The sequence below is a fragment of the Dipodomys spectabilis genome, unplaced genomic scaffold (genome assembly GCF_019054845.1).
Source record: "Dipodomys spectabilis isolate Male_0828 unplaced genomic scaffold, ASM1905484v1 ptg000179l, whole genome shotgun sequence".
Classification (NCBI taxonomy): Eukaryota; Metazoa; Chordata; class Mammalia; order Rodentia; family Heteromyidae; genus Dipodomys; species Dipodomys spectabilis.
The window spans coordinates 6,508,648-6,530,457 of NW_024870856.1; the positions used below are offsets into that span (position 1 = coordinate 6,508,648).

Below are 21,810 nucleotides of genomic sequence, written 5' to 3' on the forward strand. Positions count from 1 at the left end.
AGGTGATAAGGTGAGCTTATTCAGACTTTAAGCTTTTAGGTATAGCTGCTTGGGAAATAAATTCAATAATGAGAGTGGTGAAGAGAACTCATCTCCATGGGGAGAGATAAACTAGGATTGTAGGTAAACAGAGCTACTACAGAGGGCTGGGAAGGTGGCTCAGTGGTAGAGTGCTTGCTTTGCATGCATGAGGCCCTGGGTTCGATTCCTCAGCACCACATAAGCAGAAAAAGCCAGAAGCAGAGCTGTGGCTCAAATGGAAGAGCGCTCGCCTTGAGCTGAAGAGATGAGGGACAGCGCCCAGGCCCAGAGTTCAAGCCCCACGACCGACAACACACACACACACACACACACACACACACACACACACACACACCCCAAGAACTACTACAGAGGGTAGGAAAATCATGGTCGTGGGTGTGGGCCTTGGAGTCATCTATTTAGATCGTGGTGGTATTTCCATAGTGTGTGTAGCGTACTTTGGCTCACCCATTCTATTACTGATTCTTGTCCTCTGCTCCCTCCTCTCCATCTTCTAAATAGTATTTAGTGGATTTCATTATGCTAATTTCTTTTTTTTCAATGCTGTTATTGGGGCTTGGACTCAAGGTCTTTGGGCTTTTTTGCACTCTACCACTTGAGTTCCACCTCCATTTCTGGCTTTTTGGTGGTTCATTGGAGATAAGAGCCTTGCAGCCATTCCTGTCCCAGCTGGCTTCAAAAAAAGATCCTCAGAGCTCAGCCTTCTGAGTAGCTAGAATTCCAGGCATGAGCCACCGGTGAGCCGTCCTTATGCTATCTACATTCATATATTATGTGATTTGATCACAACCCCACCCCTCCCCCCTTCCCTTCTCCCTGCACACTGGTTCTTCACACCAATCAATCTCCCTTTTACATTCATATCATATCATCATCTTCATCACCACCAGCACCACCAGCACCCCACTACTTTAGGTCTATGAGCAAAACCATCTGTTACTTGTTAGAGCCTGACCTACCTTGTTCAATGAAGTGTGCAATGTGCACGGACATCAGAACATATTTATGCATAAACCAGTCATCATCTTTGCTCAGCTTTTCTCTTTTTAGAGCCTCTGAAACTTTTTTTAACTCCTGTGATTCATCTTGAAATATCACTTAAAAGATACATCCATTTTTTAAGACTGGATTATTTTAAAAAATACGAGAAAAACAAAATGCACAAAAATAAGGTTACCGAGAGTGTCAGAAACTCAGAAAAGGGGCAGAGGGACTTGAGCAGATGTCAGCAGGAGCTGAGGCCGGTGGGTGGGCCCGAACCCCATGCCCCCGGCATTCCTGGGGGAAGGTGGGGTGAGGGTCCCCTTCCTCCACAAACAACAAAACAAGCTGGGCTTCTCCCTGAGGGGGAGTCTGGATCCCATTTTCTCCTTAGACATCAAGGTGGAGAGACTGGGCTTCCAGGGCCTTCAAGGTCCTCTGCAGATGTTTAAGATTGGAAAAGAAAATATTGGCTGCAAGTTACGGAAGAAGATTAATTTATACATCCACTCTTCATTAATTGTTAAATCGAGTGTACATACAAATCTCACTACATTTGAAAACCATTTGTAAGTTAGATGTTCTCTCTTTGCAAGGATTCACAAGTATGCTGGCAATTGCTAGGAAATAACAGCTAATCAGAAGGTAAATGATTAACCTGAAGTTAAATCATTTCAAGAGCAAAATCACTCAGCCTTCCCAACTACTTTGCAACTCCACTGCACTGTGAAATCACGTATTTCCACTCACCGTTTCTGCCTTTTACTTATCCATCATAGACACCAATTCAGAAAAGGAAGGAAGGAAGGGAGAGAGGGAGAGAGGGAGAGAGAGAGAGAGAGAGAGAGAGAAAGAAAGAAAGAAAGAAAGAAAGAGAAAAGCCCCACAACATTTCCAGTTGTTTGCTGGTTAATTGGAGCTGTCATTCAGATTGATCTGCCCAGACTGACTTTGAACCATGATCCTCAGATTTCAGCCTCCTGAGCAGCTAGGATTACAATTGTGAGTCACCAGTGCCTGGAGATGAATAATACAGAAACTACCAGATAGCTGGGTGACGGTGGCTCACACTTATAATCCTAGCTACTCAGGAGGCTGAGATCTGAGGATTGAGGTTCAAAGCTAGTCCTGGCAGGAAAGTCCATGAGACTTTTTTTTTTATTTTGGTAGGGTAAGTTTTTTTTTTTTTTTTTTTTTTTGGGTCCGGTCGTGGGGCCTGAACTCTGGACCTGGGCACTGTCCCTCAGCTCTTCAGCTCAAGGCTAGCGCTCTTCCACTTGAGCCACAGTGCCACTTCCGGCTTTTTTCTTTTTGCTTATGTGGTGCTGGGGAATCGAACCCAGGGCCTCAGGCATGCAAGGCAAGCGCTCTACCACTGAGCCACCTTCCCAGCCCTCCATGAGACTCTTATCTCCAATAAACCACCAGAAAACCGGAAGTGGCCCTGTGGCTCAAGTGGTAGAGTGCTCGCCTTGGGAGCTGAAGAGCTAAGGGACAGCACCCAGGCCCAGAGTTCAAGCCCCACAACCAACAACAACAACAGTTGATAGGAAAAGATTCCTAGTCGCCACTGTGATGGCTTATAACACTTTTCAGTGGAATAGAATGCCCTTGAAATCACAAGACCAAAGTTTCCAGTTCTCCCATTTGTCCCTCTGGCTTTTCCAATCCTACATCTCCAGGTCTCCTTCAATTAAGGGATTTTAAGCAGATATTTTTTAAGCCCACATGTATTAGTCTGTTTTTATAGTGACAGCAAAGTACTTAAAACTAGGTTACTTTACAAAGAAAAGCAGTCTCTAGCTCACAGTCCCAGAGGTTCGCGCAAGGCACTAGGATCATACATGACAGGGAGACATCAGCTGGCAGACAGGAAGCGTGCAGGCGCCCAGCTAGCTTTTCCAAATCCTTGCTCTCAAAAAAGAGCAAGGCCTTTCAGAAGGTGGCAACCTAATGACTTCCCGCTAAGCTCTGCCTCCTAAGGTTCCACCACTGCCCACATCCTTGAGGACCAAAGTTCCAATACGCCCTTAGGGAACAAACTCAACTGGTATCCGGACCACACCTTACAAGTGCCCGGATGTTTTGATTTTAGTGAGCAAGGTGCAGTGAGCTAAATCCAGTTGTGCGCTGCCTGCCTCCTCTCTGCTGGGGAGCAGAGCCCCCAGACTCCCCAAGGACCTCGCAGACCCCACCCCAGCCTCCCTGAGGCAGAGGTTCATCATTCTGGCCTCCTCCTAGAGGAGTCACTTGAGCAGTTTGTGCGTCAACATTGCTTGTATAGTATATTAGTTAAACCACTTGAGCTTTCCCGAAAGGCACTGTTAATCTGATCAAAAGCTGGGCTTCCTGATAGTTTAACAAGACATAACTGCCTAGGATAAAGGACCGCGTGGATGAGTCAACCTGAAGTCAGCATGGGAAGAGGAAAGCTCTCTTTCATGAGGTGAAACCCTCTGTCTCTGTAGAGGATTCTAGAATTGGGAACCAGGTTGTAAACCAGGTTTACAACCTAGACCCATATTCAAGTCCTCAGAAAAATAATCTAAAATGCATTCTGTGATCCTGCCATATGGAAGCCTTTAGAAAAAGACAAATGAAAGATCCAGTTAGCCAGGCACCGGTGGCTCACGCCTGTAACCCTAGCTACTCAGGAGGCTGAGATCTAAGGATCGCAGTTCAAAGCCAGCCTGGGCAGGAAAGTCTGTGAGACTCTCCAATAAACCACCAGAAAACTGGAAGTGGTGTTATGGCTCAAGTGGTAGAGAGCTTGCCTTGAGGGACAACGCTCAGGCCCAGAGTTCAAGTCTCACGACCAACAACAACAAAAAAAGGTCCAGTTATTCCTTGGCTCTGCAGACACCACTGTGCCTGGCCCCTGTCAGCATGCTTCTTGGGGAGCAGAAATAAGCTCATGTGCCAGCTCTGGGCTAGGAGAAGAAGAGCGGTCCCCACTTCCCACCCTGCAATCCTTAAATAGGTCATTTGACCACAACTGACTTATCTCACTGCTGTGGGCTGCTCCAAGAAGGGTCCAAGGCTGGCGAAGGGTTCCATTAAGAGAGAAGCTCACACTTCCAGTTCAAGTGGTTTATGACAACTTGTATTTGGTGCCAAGGTTTTCCAAAAGCACAATTTCAACATTAGAATGTGTTCTTCTCTGTATTAATGGTCCACATCTGCAGAGATTTCTCTTCAAGGTTTTCTAAGGTTTCCTCTTTTGAACAAAGAAATCAGAAAGTCCTATCATGCCATTCTTTCTAGCTTCTCTGCATTGGAAACAGATGGAGACATAATTAGTAATTTCTCCCAGCCCACTTAGTACCACTTTGACAATCTCAAAGGTTCCCTTCCAAGCTGGTGGCTGCAACCTCGTCATTGATTCCAACCAGCAAAACATCCTATGATTCTGTGTGTGTGTGTGTGTGTGTGATAGTACTGGGATTTGAACTCAGGGCCTTGTACTCTTGTTTGGCTTTTTCTGCTCAAGGCTGGTGTCCTACCACTTGAGCCACAGCTCCACTGCTAGCTTTTTGGTGGTTAACTGGAGTCTCATGGGCTTTTTTGTCTGGGTTGACTTTGAACTGCAACCCTCAGTTCTCAGCCTCCAGAGCAGCTGGGATTACAGGTGCAAGCCACTGGTACCTGAATGGACATTTCTAATTAAACTTTGGAACATCTGAGTCTTGAGGACCAAAGTTGCCAAGAACACATGGCAACAGGATCCTTCTGGTGACAGGAAGAGGCTCCCTAACTTTCCTGGGGTTCAAGATACGGCCCCGAGGAGTCCCAAGCCTCCTGCCCACCCCGGCCAGTGCCCAGACCACCAGTCTGGCCTGCCCCTCTCTTGTCCTTGAGGCAGAAAGGATCCGGGACATCTGTGCCCACACTACCAGGATGACAGGCCCAGCGGTGACCAGCATGAGTCCCCAAGGAGGTGCCAAGAGGTGCAAATGCTCTGGAACCCAAGCAGGAAGCATGTGGGTACGGGGGTGGATGGATGAACCCTGGGGTAAGTAAATGGATTACTAAATAGTAGTTGCACTTAGGAATTCACTCTTACCTTCAGCCGCTTCATTAACAAGCTAAGGAGGGAGGGTGGGAGAAGCTGGGAGGCGCTGGCAGAGTGGGTCCTCCTTGCCTGCTGCACTGTCATCACCGGCCCAGCCCTGGCCCTGGCCGGTTGATGCATTCCCTCCCTATCGAAGGAGCAACAGCTCCCGGAGCCCTGTAGGCTCAGCTCACTACCAGGCCTCGCCCAGCATGGGGACGTGGTGCCCGGGTGGCTTTTCCTTGGCGGAGGACACAGGAAGGAGCTGGCACATGTCCTCCCCTGGCCCAGCCTCTATCCTCGGCTCCCTCTCTGCACCTCCCAGAGCCCATGGGCCCCATGCAGATGCGGCAGGCTTCAGCCTCCACTTTTCCCATCTCCTGGCCACTCGCTCCTGCAGCCTGATTTCTGTCCCTCTGCGCTCAGGTCACCAGTGGTCACCCATCATGCAGCTGATGCTGACCACCCACACAGCCGCTCTCCCAAGGAGAATCTGGAAGAATAATCAGGGACGAGGGGTAGGGTAGCCCAGGCCCATATAATCCCAGAGCCCTGCAGAGGCTGAGGCAGGGGGATCCCAACTTGGAGGCCAGCCTGGGCTGTGGAGGGAAACACTGCAGCTGAGAAAACCCAGAGCTAATGGTGGGAGAGACAGTGAGAAAGGGAGGGGGAGAGAGAAGAGGTGAGGAGGGAGGGGAAGGGCAGAGAAAGAGAGAAGAAAGGTCATTTTTCTTAGTGACAGGATAAATCAAATCTCTCGTCTAAGAACATGGAACCAGAGGCCTGCACTGGTCCAAACCAAGCACAGGGCAGGAAAGGCCGTGTGGCAGTCACCTTCCCTCCACAGTGTCTGACTCCCAGCCTCGCTGAGAGCCGCACTGGGCACCACGCATGCGTCTTCACCTTGGGATGACATTCTCAGAGGAAAGCAGGGAATCCCACCAGGGTCGTACTTACACATTCCCCTTTAAATTAGCAAGATAGGATTCCCTCTCAGAGGAAGGGATGCTAGGGTCCAAATTGGCCAAGTAGCGGTAGACATAGGAAAAAGTCTCGAATGGGATCCGAGCAGGGCCTCCCTCGGGGTCCTGGGTGAGGATCTCGCAGAGATGCTTCATGGCGGTGATCAGCGACTGGAAATGGGAAGGCACAGTCACTCTGAGTCCTAAAGTCACTCAGATTTAAAGCCGCAGAAACACTCAAGCCAGTGTCTGCCTGAGCCACAATCTGGTCTTCCCTAAGGCCACACACACGTGTGGAGCCAGGTGCTGGGGGCTCACGCCTATAATCCTAGCTTCTTAGGAGGCTGAGATCTGAGGATCGCAGTTCAAAGCCAGCCCAGAACCCGGGCGCTGGTAGCTCACGCCTGTAATCCTAGCTACTCAGGAGGCTGAGATCTGAGGATCACGGTTCAAAGCCAGCCCGGGCAGGAAAGACTGTGAGACTCCTATCTCCAATAAACCACCAGAAAACTGGAAGTGGCGCTGTAGCTCAAGTGGTAGAGTGCTCGCCTTGAGCTGAAGAGCTGAAGGACAGCGCCCAGGCCCAGAGTTCAAGCCCCACGACCGACAAAAAAAAAAGCCAGCCCAGACAGAAAAGTCCCCATGAGACTCTTAATTCCAATTACCCACTCAAAAATCAGAAGTGGCGCTGGGGCTCAAAGTGATAGAGTGCTAGCCTTGAGCACAAAGAGTCTCAGGGACAGCATCTAGGCCCTGAGTTCAAGGCCTACAACCAAAAGCAAGCAAACAAGCAAGCAAGGAAGGAAGGAAGGAAGGAAGGAAGCAAGGAAGGGAGGGAGGGAGGGAGAGAGGGAGGGAGGGAGGGAGGAAGGAAGGTCATTGGCCAGAAACCAGATGTGAATTTGCGTTTGATTGCATATGTAAACACGCATGACTGTCTACGAATAAGACACAGCCTCAGTGTCTTTCAAGATGAACTTTCCTTTGCCCTGTGCTTCTGGGCACAGATCCGGGGTGTCATGCATGCCGAGCAGGCAGCGTACCACAGAGCTGCACCCCAGCTGGTTAATGAACAACTCTGTACACAAGGGCAGAACCGTGGGGCCCCGTCAGACCCAGAGTGGAAGTGGGGGAACTTTGTCATGGGGGGGGTCAGGCCGAGGAGGAGGCCTGTCCCACATGCTTATCGGACAGCCAGCGGTGGGTGGCACCCGCCATGGCCGTGCTGTCCACACTCTGCCCTCACACGGTGCCCATCGCAGTCCCAGAGGAGCCCAGGCCTCCATCCCCTGCTGCCTGGCACCCACCGTGCTGCCCCACTGCCTGCTCACCAAGATGGCGGCCTCATCTCACCCCCTCCGCCACGCCACCTGAAGCTGGGCGCATGTCCTTGTCCCCAAAGTCACATGCCTGTCTATGGGACGCGGTTCCCTTGTCCCCATCCTGGTCAGCATGGGAGCCCCCATGGCTCCCTTCACTGTTCCTCGGTCACCCACCTCCAACCCTGTCTGGGCCACTCAGTGATGCTCAAGGCGGGTAGCGAGGAGAGGCGTGCTCAGCCCTGTGGGAGCGTGCAGATCGTGGGGGCACTGGTGTTCACTGTGAGGGGCCAGCAATAAGGATGGAAGCTGGGAACTCAGCCTGGTGCCACTGGAACCTTCTGGAAGCAGGGGCAGAGTCTGGGCTGAGGTTTTTTTTTTTTTTTTTTTTTTGGGGGGGGGGGGTCAGTCGCAGGGCTTGAACTCTGGGCCTGGGCGCTGTCCCTCAGCTCTTCAGCTCAAGGCAAGCACTTTACCACTTGAGCCACAGCGCCACTCCTGGCTTTCTGATAGTTTATTGGAGATCAGAGTCTCACGGACATTCCTGCCCGGGTTGGCTTTGAACTGTGATCCTCAGATCTCAGCCTCCTGAGTAGCTACAGGTGTGAGCCACTGATGCCCAGCTCTGGGCTGATTTTTAAGGCTAAGGTTACAAGACTTGCTGCTGATTGGGCAGCATGGCGTGGGGGAGACAGCAGCCAGTCACTACAGAGCCACTCCACGGCGGGGCCCGCGTGTGCAGGGCTGTGTCTCTGAGCCTGACTGCATCCCCTACCCAGTGGGGGCCAGCTGCCATCATCCTCACTGGTCCAGGGGGGCAAGGTGGGGGGAGGGGGACGGGGATTGACCCAGCAGCCCTTCCACCCCACCCCTCTAGCAGCCACGGGGCCAGCTCTCAGGGTGCCAGGGACAGAGTCAGAACTCCTGTCACATTCCAGAACCAAGAGGAGCGCTGAGCCATACTGACCTAGTCACCATCAGCGGCTGCTCCCCCCCACCCCACCCCTGGAAACCGCTTCCCACATTCAGGGTGTACCACGGTGGGGCAGCAGCGTTCTGCTGTGCGTGGGGCTTCAAGGGCCGGGCACTCGCTCAGCAACAGCAGCACAGAGGGCGGCCTTCTGCCCTGCCGCGACTGCACAAGCCGCGTCTTTGGCTGAGAGATTTGCTAAAAATAAAGCTGTGTGCTTTCTAACCCCTGCTCCTTGCTGGCCCCCTGGAGCTGCTCACAGGGACCCCAACATCGAGAGTCGTGGGTGGTGCTGCAAGGGTGGCTTGACCACACAGTGGGGGGGAGGAGGGGGCTCCAGGATCCAGGAGGAAGTGCTCAAGGGAGACACTGCAGAGCGTGTCAGCACAGACAGCGTGCCACTATCCCGTTCCCTTTCTGACGGGATCTGCAGCAATTTCTATATCTGAAAGGGCGTGTAGATCAGCGTTTCATCTTCTCCCATACACTTCTCAGCTCCAAAGGGCTGGGCATTTGCTTGCCCAAGAAAGAACCATCTCCTTGGCAGTCAGGCGAACTGTTCTCATAATGGAAATATGTTCTGGGGTGTGGCGAGACCAAGGCAGGCAGGGAGGTGGAGAGAGGGGGCAGGCAGGGAGTGGCCCACTCAGCTCCATATCCAGGTGTGGGAAATCTACTTTCTCACCAACTACAGCTCACACCCACCTCCCCGAGGGCACCTTCAGCCAGCCAGAGAATAAAAACATGATCTGCGCCAGGTACCAGTGGCTCGTGCCTGTAATCCTAAACTACTCAGGAGGCTGAATCTCAGGAGGCTGAGCCTGGGCAGCAAAGTCCATTTCATCTCCAATTAACCACCAAATAGTCAGAAGTGGAGGAGGTAGCAAAGTGCCAGCCTTGAGAGAGGAAAAAAAAGCTACACAACCCCCCCTCCCCCACACACACGTCCCAGAGACGAGTCTGCATGTGCTAGAATGGCTGCCTGCTGAAGGAAAACAAAGTTATCAACCCAGTGTTACTTGTTTTTGCTTTTGTTGGTTGTGGGGCTTGAACTCTGGGTCTGGGCATTGTCCCTGAGCTCTTCAGCTCAAGGTGAGCACTCTACCACTTGAGCCATAGCACCAATTCCAGCTTTCTGGTGGTTAACTGGAGATGAAAGTCTCATAGACTTTCCTGCCTGGGCTGGCTTTGAACCATGATCCTCAGATCTCAGCCTCCTGAGTAGCTAGGATGATAGGCATGAGCCATGGGCCCAGCCTAAGGTCTGGGATTCTTAACAGCAGAAATGCAGCTACTTATGAAGGAAACGAGAGGGTCTGTAGCTCACGGATTCAGTGGCTCAGAGCCCACCACACCTGACCATGGCAGCAATTTCACATCCACCTGGCCTTTAGAGTCCTTCTGGCTTCTAGTCTGAGATGGGGTGTCACTTTTCGTGTGAGGTGGCTCTCAGTGGCCATCCTCTCTGTCTCTGCCACCCAAGCTGGTTTCACAGGCATGAGACACCGTGCCTGGCCTCCGACCCGCCTGACGCCGTTCACAGCGCACCAGCCCCGAGCTCCCAGCCTCGGGCATGAGCGTCTGGGGGTGCGCCTAGACGGCTCGGCCCTTCCCAGGGGCGGCACCGGGCAGGGGGACCCCACGCACCGTGGGCGGGCGCGCACCTGGGGCTCCAGGCCGCGCGGGACCTCACCCTCCGGAGCTGGACGGGGAGCAGAGGCCAGCGGGGCGGCACCCCACGGCCCAGCACGTCCCGTCCCGACAGCTCGCTCGGGCTGCAAGGGCAAAACACTTCCCCCAACTCCCGCTGTGCCCAGCCCAGCGTCCCGGGGCGCAGGGCCAGGGCGCAGGGCCCGGCTGGCCGCCGCAGGGCCCGCGGGGCGGGGTGAGGCGGGAGCCCAGCCCCGAGGGAGCCTGGCAGCGGGGCGGGAGGGGTGCCGAGCGGCGCGTGCGCGTGCGCGTGTACCCGTGTGTGTGTGTGTGTGCACGCACGCGCGCGCGCTCCCTCCCTCTCCTTAACGAATGTCTCCACCTAGCGCCCTCCGCGCCTGCCGGGAACCGAGCTCAGGATTACGCGAGTCAATTATGAAGACCGAGCCCAAGCCGCCAACCGTCAGGAGGCCACAGCTCGGCCCGCGAGGAGAAACCAGCGCAGGCAGGACGACGGGCCGCCGTCCTCAACTCCGGGGTCCAAACGGGGAGCAGGGGCGGCGCACCGAGACGACAGCGCCCCTTCCTCATTCAACGAACTCGCCTCGGGGCTCCCCGTGCCACTCAACCTGCTCCAGCCAACAGAGCCCCGCCCCTGCCGGGAGCCCCGCCCACCTCGGGAGGGACTCACGCCCTCCCTGGGGGCTCCCCGTGCCACTCAACCTGCTCCAGCCAACGGAGCCCCGCCCCTGCCGGGAGCCCCGCCCACGGGAGGGACTCACGCCCTCCCTGGGGGTTTCCCGTGCCACTCAACCTACTCCAGCCACTTGAGCCCGCCCCCAATGGGAACCCGCCCACCTCGGGAGGGCCTCACGCTCTCCCTGGGGGCTCCCGGTGCCACTCAAACCGCTGCAGACAGCTGCCTCCCCCCCCCCCCCCCGCCCCCATAGGAAGGCAGAAGGAGCTTACTGCAGCCCCAAAATGCAGATTTACAAACTGAGGAGCGCCCCAACTTACGCAAGGCCGTTGTCTACAGTGTTATTATGACAGCCATTATATTTTCTACTTGTGACATTGTAATTCACATATAAAATAATGTGTCTCTCCCAAAGATGGAGGAAACCGATTGTCAGTTTATAAAATAATTCCAGGAGCCAGTGGCTCACTGCTGGCTGTAATCCTAGTTGCTCATGAGGCTGAGATCTAAGTTCAAAGCCCGCCAGAGCAGGAACATCTGTGAGACTTTCATCTCCAACTAACCACTAAAAAACCAGAAAGGAAGAAAATGTTTACTTTTTAAAACTTCTTTTCTAAAGCCTGTATTCAATTCAATTATCTGTGTACTCCCTCTGCAGAGAATGCCTTTTTAACTGAGCTAGGTATTCATAGACTCGTTTAACTATAGGCCTGGAGAAAATCATCCCACCCCCCCCAGGGGTGCACAGGTTCTTCATTGCTAAGGTACTAAGTGTTTTGTTTTTGGTTTTGGTGGCATCTTAGCACTTGAACTCAGGACACGGGTACTGTCCCTGAGCCTTTTTGCTCAAAGCTAGCACAGCTCCACTTACGGTTTTTTTTTTTTTTTTTCTGGTGCTGGGGCTTGAACTCAGGGCCTGGGCTCTGTCCCTGAGACTCTCCGTGCTCAAGTCTAGCGCTTGGCCACTTGAGCCACAGCGCCATGCCTGGCCTTTTCTGAGTAGTTTATTAGAGATAAGTCTCTCATGGACTTTCCTGCCCAGGTTAGCTTCGAACTGTGATCTTCAGATCTCAGCTTCCTGAGTAGCTAGGATTACAGGTGTGAGTCACTTGTGCCCAACTCAGGTACTAAATTTTCATTGCTAAGGTAAGGAAAGCATTTCCTTAAGTTGCTCTCCAGCGAGGCGTCTGGTTTTGAGGGTGCAACTGGGTACGTACCCCACCCAGGGTGCTGCAGCCCAGTGCTAAGAACTTCATCCACTCTATCCTCTCGGTGCTAGGGTCCAGCAGCAGGAGCGCTCGGAATTTTTCCACAGGCAGGCACAAATTTTTCCACTTCTTTTCAAGGTCATCTAATTCCACGAATTCCTTGTGGCCACACTGTTGAGAAAACACAGTATGACAGAGTCCAAGAACTCCATGGAAGAACAGAACACAGTCACACACCCCGTGAGTGGCCCTAGGCAGCGGAAACATCAGGGCAGCCCCCAGGTAGGGTAGGGAAGTTGAGGGAGGTGGCCACTGGCTAGATGTCAGTAATGTCTATGTCGGTAAAAAGAGGAAAGGAGCCTGGCGCTGCCCTGTGGCTGGGGCCTATCATCCTAGCTACTTGGGAGGCTGAGTGAGGATTGTGATTTGAAGCCAGCCCAAGTAGCAGTCTATGAGATTCTTTTTCCAATTAGTCACCAAAAGGTCAGCAATAGAGCTGTGGCTCAAATGGTACAGCACTAGCCTTGAGTATAAAAACTTAGGGACAGCACCTAGGCCCAGAGTTCAAGCTCCATAATCAGCAAAAAGTAAAAAGAGGTAAAATGACTAGGGAGCAAATACCTCATGGTGGTATGACCACATGAAAGGAGTGTACAGATACTGGGTATATGCTTCTTCCCGGTCTGCTACTTTAGAGAATCTTCTTAGAGATTGCCCACATCTGCGGTTTGTTCAAGCTGAGAGAGCACTGATACCACAGGACTCTGTGGGCTGGGCCTGGAAACAGCACACTTCTCCAAAATGCATTTTGGAGCCAATGCTTTAAAAGTCAACATCACACCAGCGGTGCCAGTTTTAGCACCATGACCTCACCATTACAAATGGCCCAAACCCCTTCCACTACAAACTTTCTATTAATTCATGTCTTCAATGTGGAGGGCAGGCCTGGTGATGGCTCCCCTCTTCCCAGGTTCTCAAGTTTGAACTCATGCCTTGAATTTGCTTGGCAGCCACGCTACCCCTTGAGCTATCATAGCTGGAAATGTGTTTTCCAAATAGGGTATTACATTTATGCCGGGGCCAGCCTATTTGCACTTCCCATATAGCTGGGATGTCAGGCACATCTCCCCATTCCCAGCTTTTCATTTTTATTTATTTTGTGCTGGTCCTGGGGCTTTAACTTAGGGACACTGTCCCTAAACTTTTGTATTCAAGGGTAGTACTACTCTAGTACTTGAGCCACAGCTCCACTTTGTCTTTCAATGGCTAATTGGAGTAAGAGTCTCACAGATTTTGTTCCCTGAGCTAGCTTCAAATAGAAATCTTCAGATCTCAGCCTCCTGTGTAACTAGGATTACACGTGTGAGGCACTGGTGCCAGGCTATACCCAGGTTTTTTCTTCTTGTTGATTGGAGTCTTACCACATTTTTGTCTAGTATGTCCTTGAACTAGATCCTCCTGATCTGACTCTGGAATAGCTGAGATTACAGGCATGGGTCATCATACCCAGATTAACATTTAGTCTTTGTTTTTGGCTTGAACTCAAGGCCTAGGCAGTGTCCCTGAGCCTCTCTGTGCTCAAGGCTAGCACTCTACCAGTTGAGCCACAGCACCGTTTCTGACTCTATGCATGTGGTACTGAGGAATCGAACTCAGTGTTTCATGCATCCTAGGCAAGCACTCTACCACTAAGCCACATTCCCAGCCCTGTCTTCCTTTTGAGTTGAAATCATGTTTCATTTTTCTGACATCTACTCATGAAGAGCTATTTGGGGCTCTTTTCACTAGACAGAGTCACAGAGTTCATACACTTCTCTATAGAAATAGGCCTTGAAGATCCAGGCTGGGAGGGAGGGGGGAGGGGAGAGGGGGTCAGGCAGGCAGCGGGTCCCAGCGGCTCGGCTGGCTGGCTCATCAACCCGGAAGCCGCACAGGTGACGAGACAGAGGCAGCCCCTTCCTTCTCTTACCTGCTTGTGCAAGACTTTCAGAAGCCCCTGTGTCAGGCCTGTGTCTGTTTTCTGGGTAGCCACGGGCATTTCAATTCTGTCCTTGACTGGAAGTGGATCTCCTCTGGACAGAGCTGAAAAATAGCTGAAAAGAAGAGAGGTGCCGAAGTTCATCAATACACAAGAAACATCCCACGTCCAGGCAGTGTCTAAGACACCGGTGGAAACAGGGAGACTTCCGAAGACCTACAGTCGCAGTGCCTCTGCTTCACTCTCTCACCTAAGCTCCTCTGAGCCCAGGTCCACCTGCTCAGAAGCAGCTCCTCCAACCCACACTGCTCTTACCCAGAGAGGACGGACTCCAAGGGCTTCTGAAAGGCAGTCAGCAAGGTGTGAGGTTGGGTCTGTCCTGACTGAGTTTAAGGTCAGGCTACATCAGCCACCCCTGCCAGCTGGGCCTGCTGCTTTCTGAGGTGGTCTGTGGACACCTCTGTATGGGCACCGGAGCCCAGCCCAGCACACAAAGCTCATCCGCTGTCCACAATGGGAGCTGTGGCTGCTGCCCCGCTGGATCTTTATGGAGACACTGTCAATCCCTCTTAGGTTATCACAAGCCAAGCCATGGGAAGAGTTCAGGGTAACAAGTCAAGTGAGGGGGACCCATGTGGGCCTCAGGTGGGTGGGAGGGAGAGGGGGTGCCAGGAAGGGTCTTCCTGGCAGAGGGACAGCCCAGCCAGGGAAATGACAGCAGGACAGGCACAAGGACCACAGGCATGCATTTAAAAGATCTGATCATTAGAAACCTAAAAATGTCACGGCTGGGCATGTCCACCTGGTCCATTTTCTAAACCCTGAAACACAGCTCTTCTCTCATGCTTGTAAGATAATGTCTGCTCCATGTTGTGGCTTCACTAAGGATCAGAGGGAAAGCCACATGAAGTCAGCCAGCCAGCCAGCCAGTCAGCCAGCCAGCCAGCCACAAAGGTAAGGCTGAAGACCTGAGGGGCCAGGCTGGAGGATGAGTGACTTGCTTGGCAGAGGGGTTTTTGTGTCTTGTGCTTGTGTGCCGGTACTGGGGCTTACTATGTTTACACTCAGCCTTTTCACTCAGGCCTGGCACTCTACAACTTGAGCTTTTTGCTGGTTAACGAGAGATAAGTGTCTCTCAGATGTCTGCCAGGGCTGGTTTTGAACCATGATCATCAGATATCAGCCTCCTTGAGTAGCTAGGATTACAGGCGTGGGCCACTGGCACCAGGTTCTAAATTCCTACATTGTTCTTAAGACAATTCAGTGGCATGGAACACTCAGAAGATTCTCTAAAGAATTACCAAATACAATTGCATGCTCAAAAATTGGTTAAATTTTTTGCTTTTCTGTAAAGTACAAATAAAACTTTTATAAATGTGTGTGTGTGTGTGTGTGTGTGTGTGTGTGTGTGTGTGTGTGTGTGTGTGTGTGTGTGTGTGTGTGTTGGTTCTGGGGCTTGAAGTTAGGGCCTGCATGCTGTCCCTTAGCTATTTTGATAGCACTGTTATCAACTTGAACCACAACCCCACTTCCATCTTTTTTGGTAGTTAATTGAAGAGTGTTACAGACCTTCCGGCTTCAACCTATGATTCTCAGAGCTCAACCTCCTGAGTAGCTAGGATTACAGGCGTGAGCCACCAGAGCGTGGCAATCCTGTTTTTTATTTAGGCTTTAATGATTAAAGCCACAGACCATAATTTTTACCTTGAGAATATTTCAGAGGCAATCAACAAAGTATTTTGCAGAAGGCAAACACTGGTTTAACAGGTTGCCCTGTTGGTAGGTTAAATAAGTGCCCCAAAGATACCCAGACCCGAATTCCTAGAACCTATGACTGCTACTCAAGTGGCAATAGTGTGTTCAGTAAAGGATCTTAGATGGAACAGTTATTATTGTTGGGTATTCCACAATGAACCCACAGCTCTTTAGAAGAGGGTGAACTGGAAGATGCTCGCTGTGAAGATACGAAAAGGAACGGTTTTAGCAAACTAAGCTAGCTGGCTAGGAGGAGTCTCTATGGAGGAACACCGCTGAGATTCCCCTTGATTAAAAAAGCCATTTCATGAAGGAAGTCAGGGTGTAATTGCGCCTGCCTCCACACCTGACTGCCTGGCCCTTTCGGGTGCAGGAGAGCACTTTTGTTGCTGCTGTCGGTCTGGGCCTTGAACCCAGGGCCTGGGCGCTCTCCTCAGCTCGAGGCCAGCGCTCTACCGCTAGAGCCACAGCGCCACTTCCGGTTTTCTGGTGGTTTCTGGGAGATGAAAGGTTCACGGCCTTTCCTGCCCCGGCTGGCTTCGAACCGCGATCCTCAGATCTCAGCTTCTGCCAGCGCGTCTGGCTCCGTCCCCGGCCCCGGGCGCGCCCCGCTTACCCCGCGGACCACTGCAGCACGTCGGCGGGCTGCGTGCGGATGGCGGCCTTGGTGAACTGCTTCAGGAGGTCCGGCAGCTCGGGCGGAATGTGGATCTGCTGCGCGCAGAACATGGTGTCGGGAAGCGGCATGGCTCTCCACGGACCGGGACGGCCTGCGGCGAGGGAGACGGGGACACCGGGCGGAGGCCGTCGGCGGAGCTCGGGCCGGGACGGGCCGGGGAGGACGGCGGGACTCAGCGGTTCCTCCTGCAACCGCCCCTGCAGCGACTCCGCTCGCCCCACGGCTCGAGGGCTGGGCCGCTCTCCTGTGGCGTCGCGGTCTCCAGGCAACCGAGACGCGTGGTCGCGGGCGGGGCAGCGCCATTGTGACGTCACGGCACCAGGCAACCGGGACGCGTGCGGGCCGCGCCCCTGAGCCTGCGCATGCGCACACGGCTCGGGCCGGGGAGCGCGTCTTAGGGTGCCGGAAGTCGCTTTCCCGGCTAACCGGTGACCCCGAGCTGCACGTTTCTTTCAGAGCAGTGTCATTTGATCAATTTTCCACCGCGGGACGGGCACGGGGAAGTCGGATCGGCCCTCTCCTCGCTCGGGCGGCGCGGGCCGGTGCGGGCCGGTGCGGACCCCGCCTCCCCCGCCTCCCCCCGCCCCGCCCCGCCCCGGGCTCCGCACGGCCCGCTCAGACCTCTCGGCACTCGGGTCCCAACAACCACAAGGTTCGGTTTGTTTTCCCAGGTAAGACCCGGCGGGGGAGACAGTCCGAACGCGCCTGGAGGAAGGCGGCCAGGCCCGGACCGCAGCCCGGGCGCCCGGCTGGGGTATCGGCGCGATCCGGGGCGAGCCCCGGGGCGCCCGGCCGGCCCCGCTGCTCCCCCGAACCCCCGGTCACGGCCCCCCGGGAGGCTACCCCCGCAACGTCGGGCCCAGGCCCGGACTCCACGCGAGTCCTCGACCCGCAGGAAACCGGGCCAGCCGCGCAGGGAAGCCGAGGGCCCGAGGGCCGGGGGTTCGGGGCCAGCCAGGCCAAGCAGCGGAACGCTCCGTCTCAGTTACACCCTAGGTGCACAAAGGGAGTTTTATCTCCGCATTTCTGCAGGTGAACACAGTATCCTAAAGAACCTCTACCCCTCCCTCTCCCCCCTCCCTTTCCCGGTTTCAATAGGTTACATTGTTCTATTTTCACACCTGCATCTACGGCCATCACCTTCATCCTCCTCAACGCCCTTTAATAACCTTCCCAGTTCCTCCCCCCCACCCCCCATCAAGGTTTTTCACTGTGGTATTTGACATGCATGATTTATGAAAAGCAAACTTACTTTAAAGAGGAGGAGGGGCGCAGCTCAAGTGGTAGAGAACTCGGGAGCTCAGCCTGCAATACATAAATTAATCATGGTTAAAGGTAGGGCCTTGCCCGGCACTGCGGACACCTGTAATCCTAGCTGCTCTGGAGGCTGAGATCTGAGGATCACAGTTCAAAGTCAGGAAAGCCTGTACGGCTTATCTCCAATTAGCAATCAAAAAGCCAGAAAAAAGGAACTACGGGTCAAGTGGTAGAGTACCAGCCTTGAACAAAAAAACGAGAGTGCGAGACCTTGAGTTCTAGTCACAGTAATAGTGACAAACAAGGAAGGGAGGGGAGAGGGAGGGTTAGAGGGAGGGAGGGAAAAAGGAAACCTCTGGAGCTTACATTCATGTGGGGAAAACATGAAAATGTACGCAAAAAAAGTACACCTGTCAAAAAGAATGAAAAACCAGGGAGATGAGACTGGATTGCCCCAGAAGCTGCAGTTTCAGGGACCCTCACTGGGAAAGGCATGCCAGGAAAGAAAGGAGACTGGGAAATGCCTGGAGAACTTGGGCCCTAGAGCAGTGAACATAGGAGCACTGGGGCAGAGGAGAAAAGGAAGCCTCACTGGCCTAATGATGAAGGCCAATGTGGACTCTGACTTGCGGATAGCTGAGTTCAGGACTGGTGGGATCTGACTTCGGTCTTAACGGGAACACGCAGGACTCTATGCTGTGATGAGGGGGAGAACATGGGCAGAGGCAGCAAGTGTAGGAAAGGCATAAATAGGGGCTGGCAAGGTGGCTCAGTGGTAGCGCACTTGCCTTGCATGCCTGAGGCCCTGGGTTCGGTTCCTCAGCATCACATAAGCAAAAAAGAAAAAAGCCGGAAGTGGCGCTGTGGCTCAAGTGGTAGAGCGCTAGCCTTGAGCTGAAGAGCTGAGGGACAGCGCCCAGGCCCAGAGTTCAGGCCCCATGACCGGAAACCCTCCCCCCCCCCAAAAAAAAAAAGAAAAAAAGAAAAAGCATAAGTAAGCAGGTGTAAGAAGGATGGCGGTGCTGGGACCCAGCTAAATAGATTCCATGCTTGTCCACAAGGTGTAAGGTTCACTGTCATCCTGGGTACCGGGCATGTGGGGAAAAGTATCCATGGTATCCAGTCTGTTTTGGTGCCAGTACTGGGGCTTTGAACTCAGAACTTGATGTCTCTCAGCCTTTTCCCTCAAGGCTGGTGCTCCCTCATTTGTCCCACAGCTCCACTTCTAGCTTTTTGGTGACTAACTGGAGATAAAAGGCTCACACACTTTCCTTGCCAGGGCAGGTTTTAAACGACAGTCCTCAGGTCTCAGCCTCCAAAGTGTATTTAGGATTATAGGCAGGAGCCACCGGCTCCCAACTCGTGCTTTTAACACATGCCATCCTTGCATCTCACGCCTTACCAAAGGAGATGCTCTGGCTCAGGAAATGGCCAACTTAGTGTGGAATGACAAGTCAACAATGTAAAATGACTGGAAGATGTCCACAGACAAGTGCACTTATCTGGAGATTGGGGAAGGCAGGCAGTGCACCTAGAGTGATGAGCATGTAGGCAGTCTTAGCTGGAGACTAAGATGACTTGGTCAGCGGGAGGCTTGGGTTTCAGAAGACCCGGGGTTTGTAACCATTGGGAGAGCCAGCAAAGACATTAAAAAACTTGATTAATTAGGGGAGCGCAGGGCTCTGGCAGCTGAAATAGATGGTTTCAATGGAGAGAGGTGATGAAAGGTGTCAGGCAAGGGCAGATGAGAGTGAGCATCAGCGCTCAGCAGGGACACTGGGGTAAACCAGGAGACTGTCACCCGAGCACAGGGAACTCACTGAAGGCCACGGTGATGTTTCTGAGGGAAGGTACACAGCCATGGCAAATGGTGCTGGAAACAACCGCACAGGAGTACTTGTCTGCCTTGAGGCAGAGCCCCCAGGTCTCACACCAGCCTGGGAGGGGCCGTCACTGTGGTCTGCACCAAAGGTAGGCACAGGCCCCACATGCACCCTGAGGGCACTCAGATCAGGGAGCAGGCTGACAGGGACAGCTGAATGTGCCTGAGCTGCTTCCATCTTCTCTACGGAGAGTGACAGGAATGCAAACCAGCAATCATATGTGAGGATGGGCTGGTAGTGCCTACCAAGCATGAAGCCCTGGGTTCAAATCCCAGCATTACCCAAAAAAGTGGCACTTCAAGAGGTACAAAAATAAGCCATGAGCAGGCTACTCAGGACACTGAGTTCTGGGGTTCACAGTATGATGCCAAGCGGGGCAGGAAAGTCTGTGAAACCTTTATCTCCACTAAACTACAAACAAAATAAAACAAAAACAAAAACTGGAAGTAGAGCTGTGGCTCAAGTGGTAGAACACTAGCAAACAGGCCAGGGACAAAGCTCAGACCCTGAGTTCAAGCCCAAGGATGGGTGCACACAAGTGTGAAATTGTTCTTTACAAAGGGCATATAAGAACAGTATTACTTTTAAAATTGAGATGTAACTTGCAAGACAAGCAGCTGAGCAAAGACATATACCACATGGCAGACATGAGGGAGGCAGGGAGCAGGGGAAGAAAGGAAGATGAGGGCCAATGTGTGGTCTCCAGCTAGATCCCACCTCCAAACCACCAGGTCAGCTGTGAGCTCATGTACTGGTGAAGAGCCAATGTCATGTCAGACCAGAACCACATTGAGAGAGCCAACACATCAACAGCCTCTATCTCCGTCCCTTTGTGCTCCAAGTCCCCCCCCACTTGCTATTCATTTCTGCAGACTACTTTGCATTTTCGTTTGTAATTTTGTCTTTCCTTTTTTTTTTTTTTTCCTTCTCCTGGTCCTGGGGCTTAAACTCTGGGTCTGGGCACTGTCCCTGAGCTCCTTTTCTTCAAGGCTAGCACCACTTGAGCCACATCACCACATAACAGCTTTTTCTCTAATTGGGAGTTGAGTCTCATAGACTTTACTTCCCAAGGCTGTCTTCAAACCGCAATCCAGAGATCTCAACCTCCTGAGTAGCTTGGATTACAGGCGCGAGCCACCTCCTGGTTCACTTAGTATACTTCACTTAAGTGTGAAGGCTTTTTCCATGCTGAGGTGGACAATCATTCATCTACTCAGCGATAAGTACTGAGGCCCAAGTCTTCACATAGATAGTGCTTTTGATTTTCAGGATAAATCACTACAAATTATTTTCTTTTGGAAGTTACGTCTAGTTAGGACTATAATCTGTTTGGGGTTTGAGTCTTGTGCATCACATCCAATTATTTCATATTATTAAGATGTTTGCATCTCTGTCAAAAACTATTTGTCTACATGTATGGGTCAGTTCTGCTCTTCCACTCTGTCAGACACACAGCCAGCCACAGAAGGACTGATCTACTGACCAAAGAACAGATGGGCAAATGAAGGGGGTTCTGGGTAAGAAGCATCTTTCATCAGCTTGCCTTAAGAGAAACATGGGTACTGGAAAGGAAGACATTTCAGGAGGATGATCAAGCAATGTGAGGTGATGTGCAAGGGCCCTCCACCAGGGGTTTTAGGGAAGTGGACTGGGAGGAACTGGTTCCTCTAGATGGGAGATACCTATGCATCCAACAGTAGGGGAGCAGCTGGGCCTGGGCCTCACCAGGAGCTAAGACTACAGGTAGACACTACAACACCCAGATTTCTGTAATTTTAAAACAATCCTAGGGAACAAAGCATAAACAAACCAACTAAAAACCTAGGCTAGCCGGGCGCTGGTGGCTCACGCCTGTAATCCTAGCTACTCAGGAGGCTGAGATCTGAGGATCACGGTTCAAAGCCAGCCCGGGAAGGAGAGACCGTGAGACTCCTATCTCCAATAAACCACCAGAAAACTGGAAGTGACACTGTAGCTCAAGTGGTAGAGCACTCACCTTGAGCTGAAGAGCTGAGGGACAGCGCCCAGGCCCAGAGTTCAAGCCCCACGACCGACCAAAAAAAAAAAAAACCTAGGCTATAACTACAACTAACATTCACTTTATTCAATTTTGTACTCTCCTCTCAGAAGGCAACAGATGACCACATAAAAAAGGGAGCATTTTCAAATATATGCACATAAAATTGGTCGGTGTATCTAAGATGTTTGATGTAAAAGTAAACTGACATTCCAAAACACAGTCATTCCTAGGCCTTAGTTACTACATTTTTGTCTAGCATACTCTATTGCTTTCATGACTACAAAAAGGCACTCAGACAAAACAAGACATGAATAGAAACGTTACATCTATATCTACATACACAGAGACATAGTCTTCA

At 52.4% G+C, this 21,810-nt stretch overlaps 1 protein-coding gene across 1 annotated transcript; it reads right to left on the reverse strand.

The window, feature by feature from the left end:
- Positions 1-4,104: 4,104 nt before the first annotated feature.
- Ropn1l (rhophilin associated tail protein 1 like) lies at positions 4,105-16,520 on the reverse strand. Its single transcript, XM_042695164.1, has 5 exons — positions 16,230-16,520; positions 13,850-13,973; positions 11,890-12,051; positions 6,032-6,207; positions 4,105-4,292 (listed from the first exon to the last, which is right to left on the reverse strand). Exons 1-5 carry the CDS (start codon positions 16,358-16,360, stop codon positions 4,229-4,231), a joined length of 657 nt encoding a protein of 218 aa, XP_042551098.1. The 5' UTR covers positions 16,361-16,520; the 3' UTR covers positions 4,105-4,228.
- Between the last annotated feature and the right edge of the window lie 5,290 nt (positions 16,521-21,810).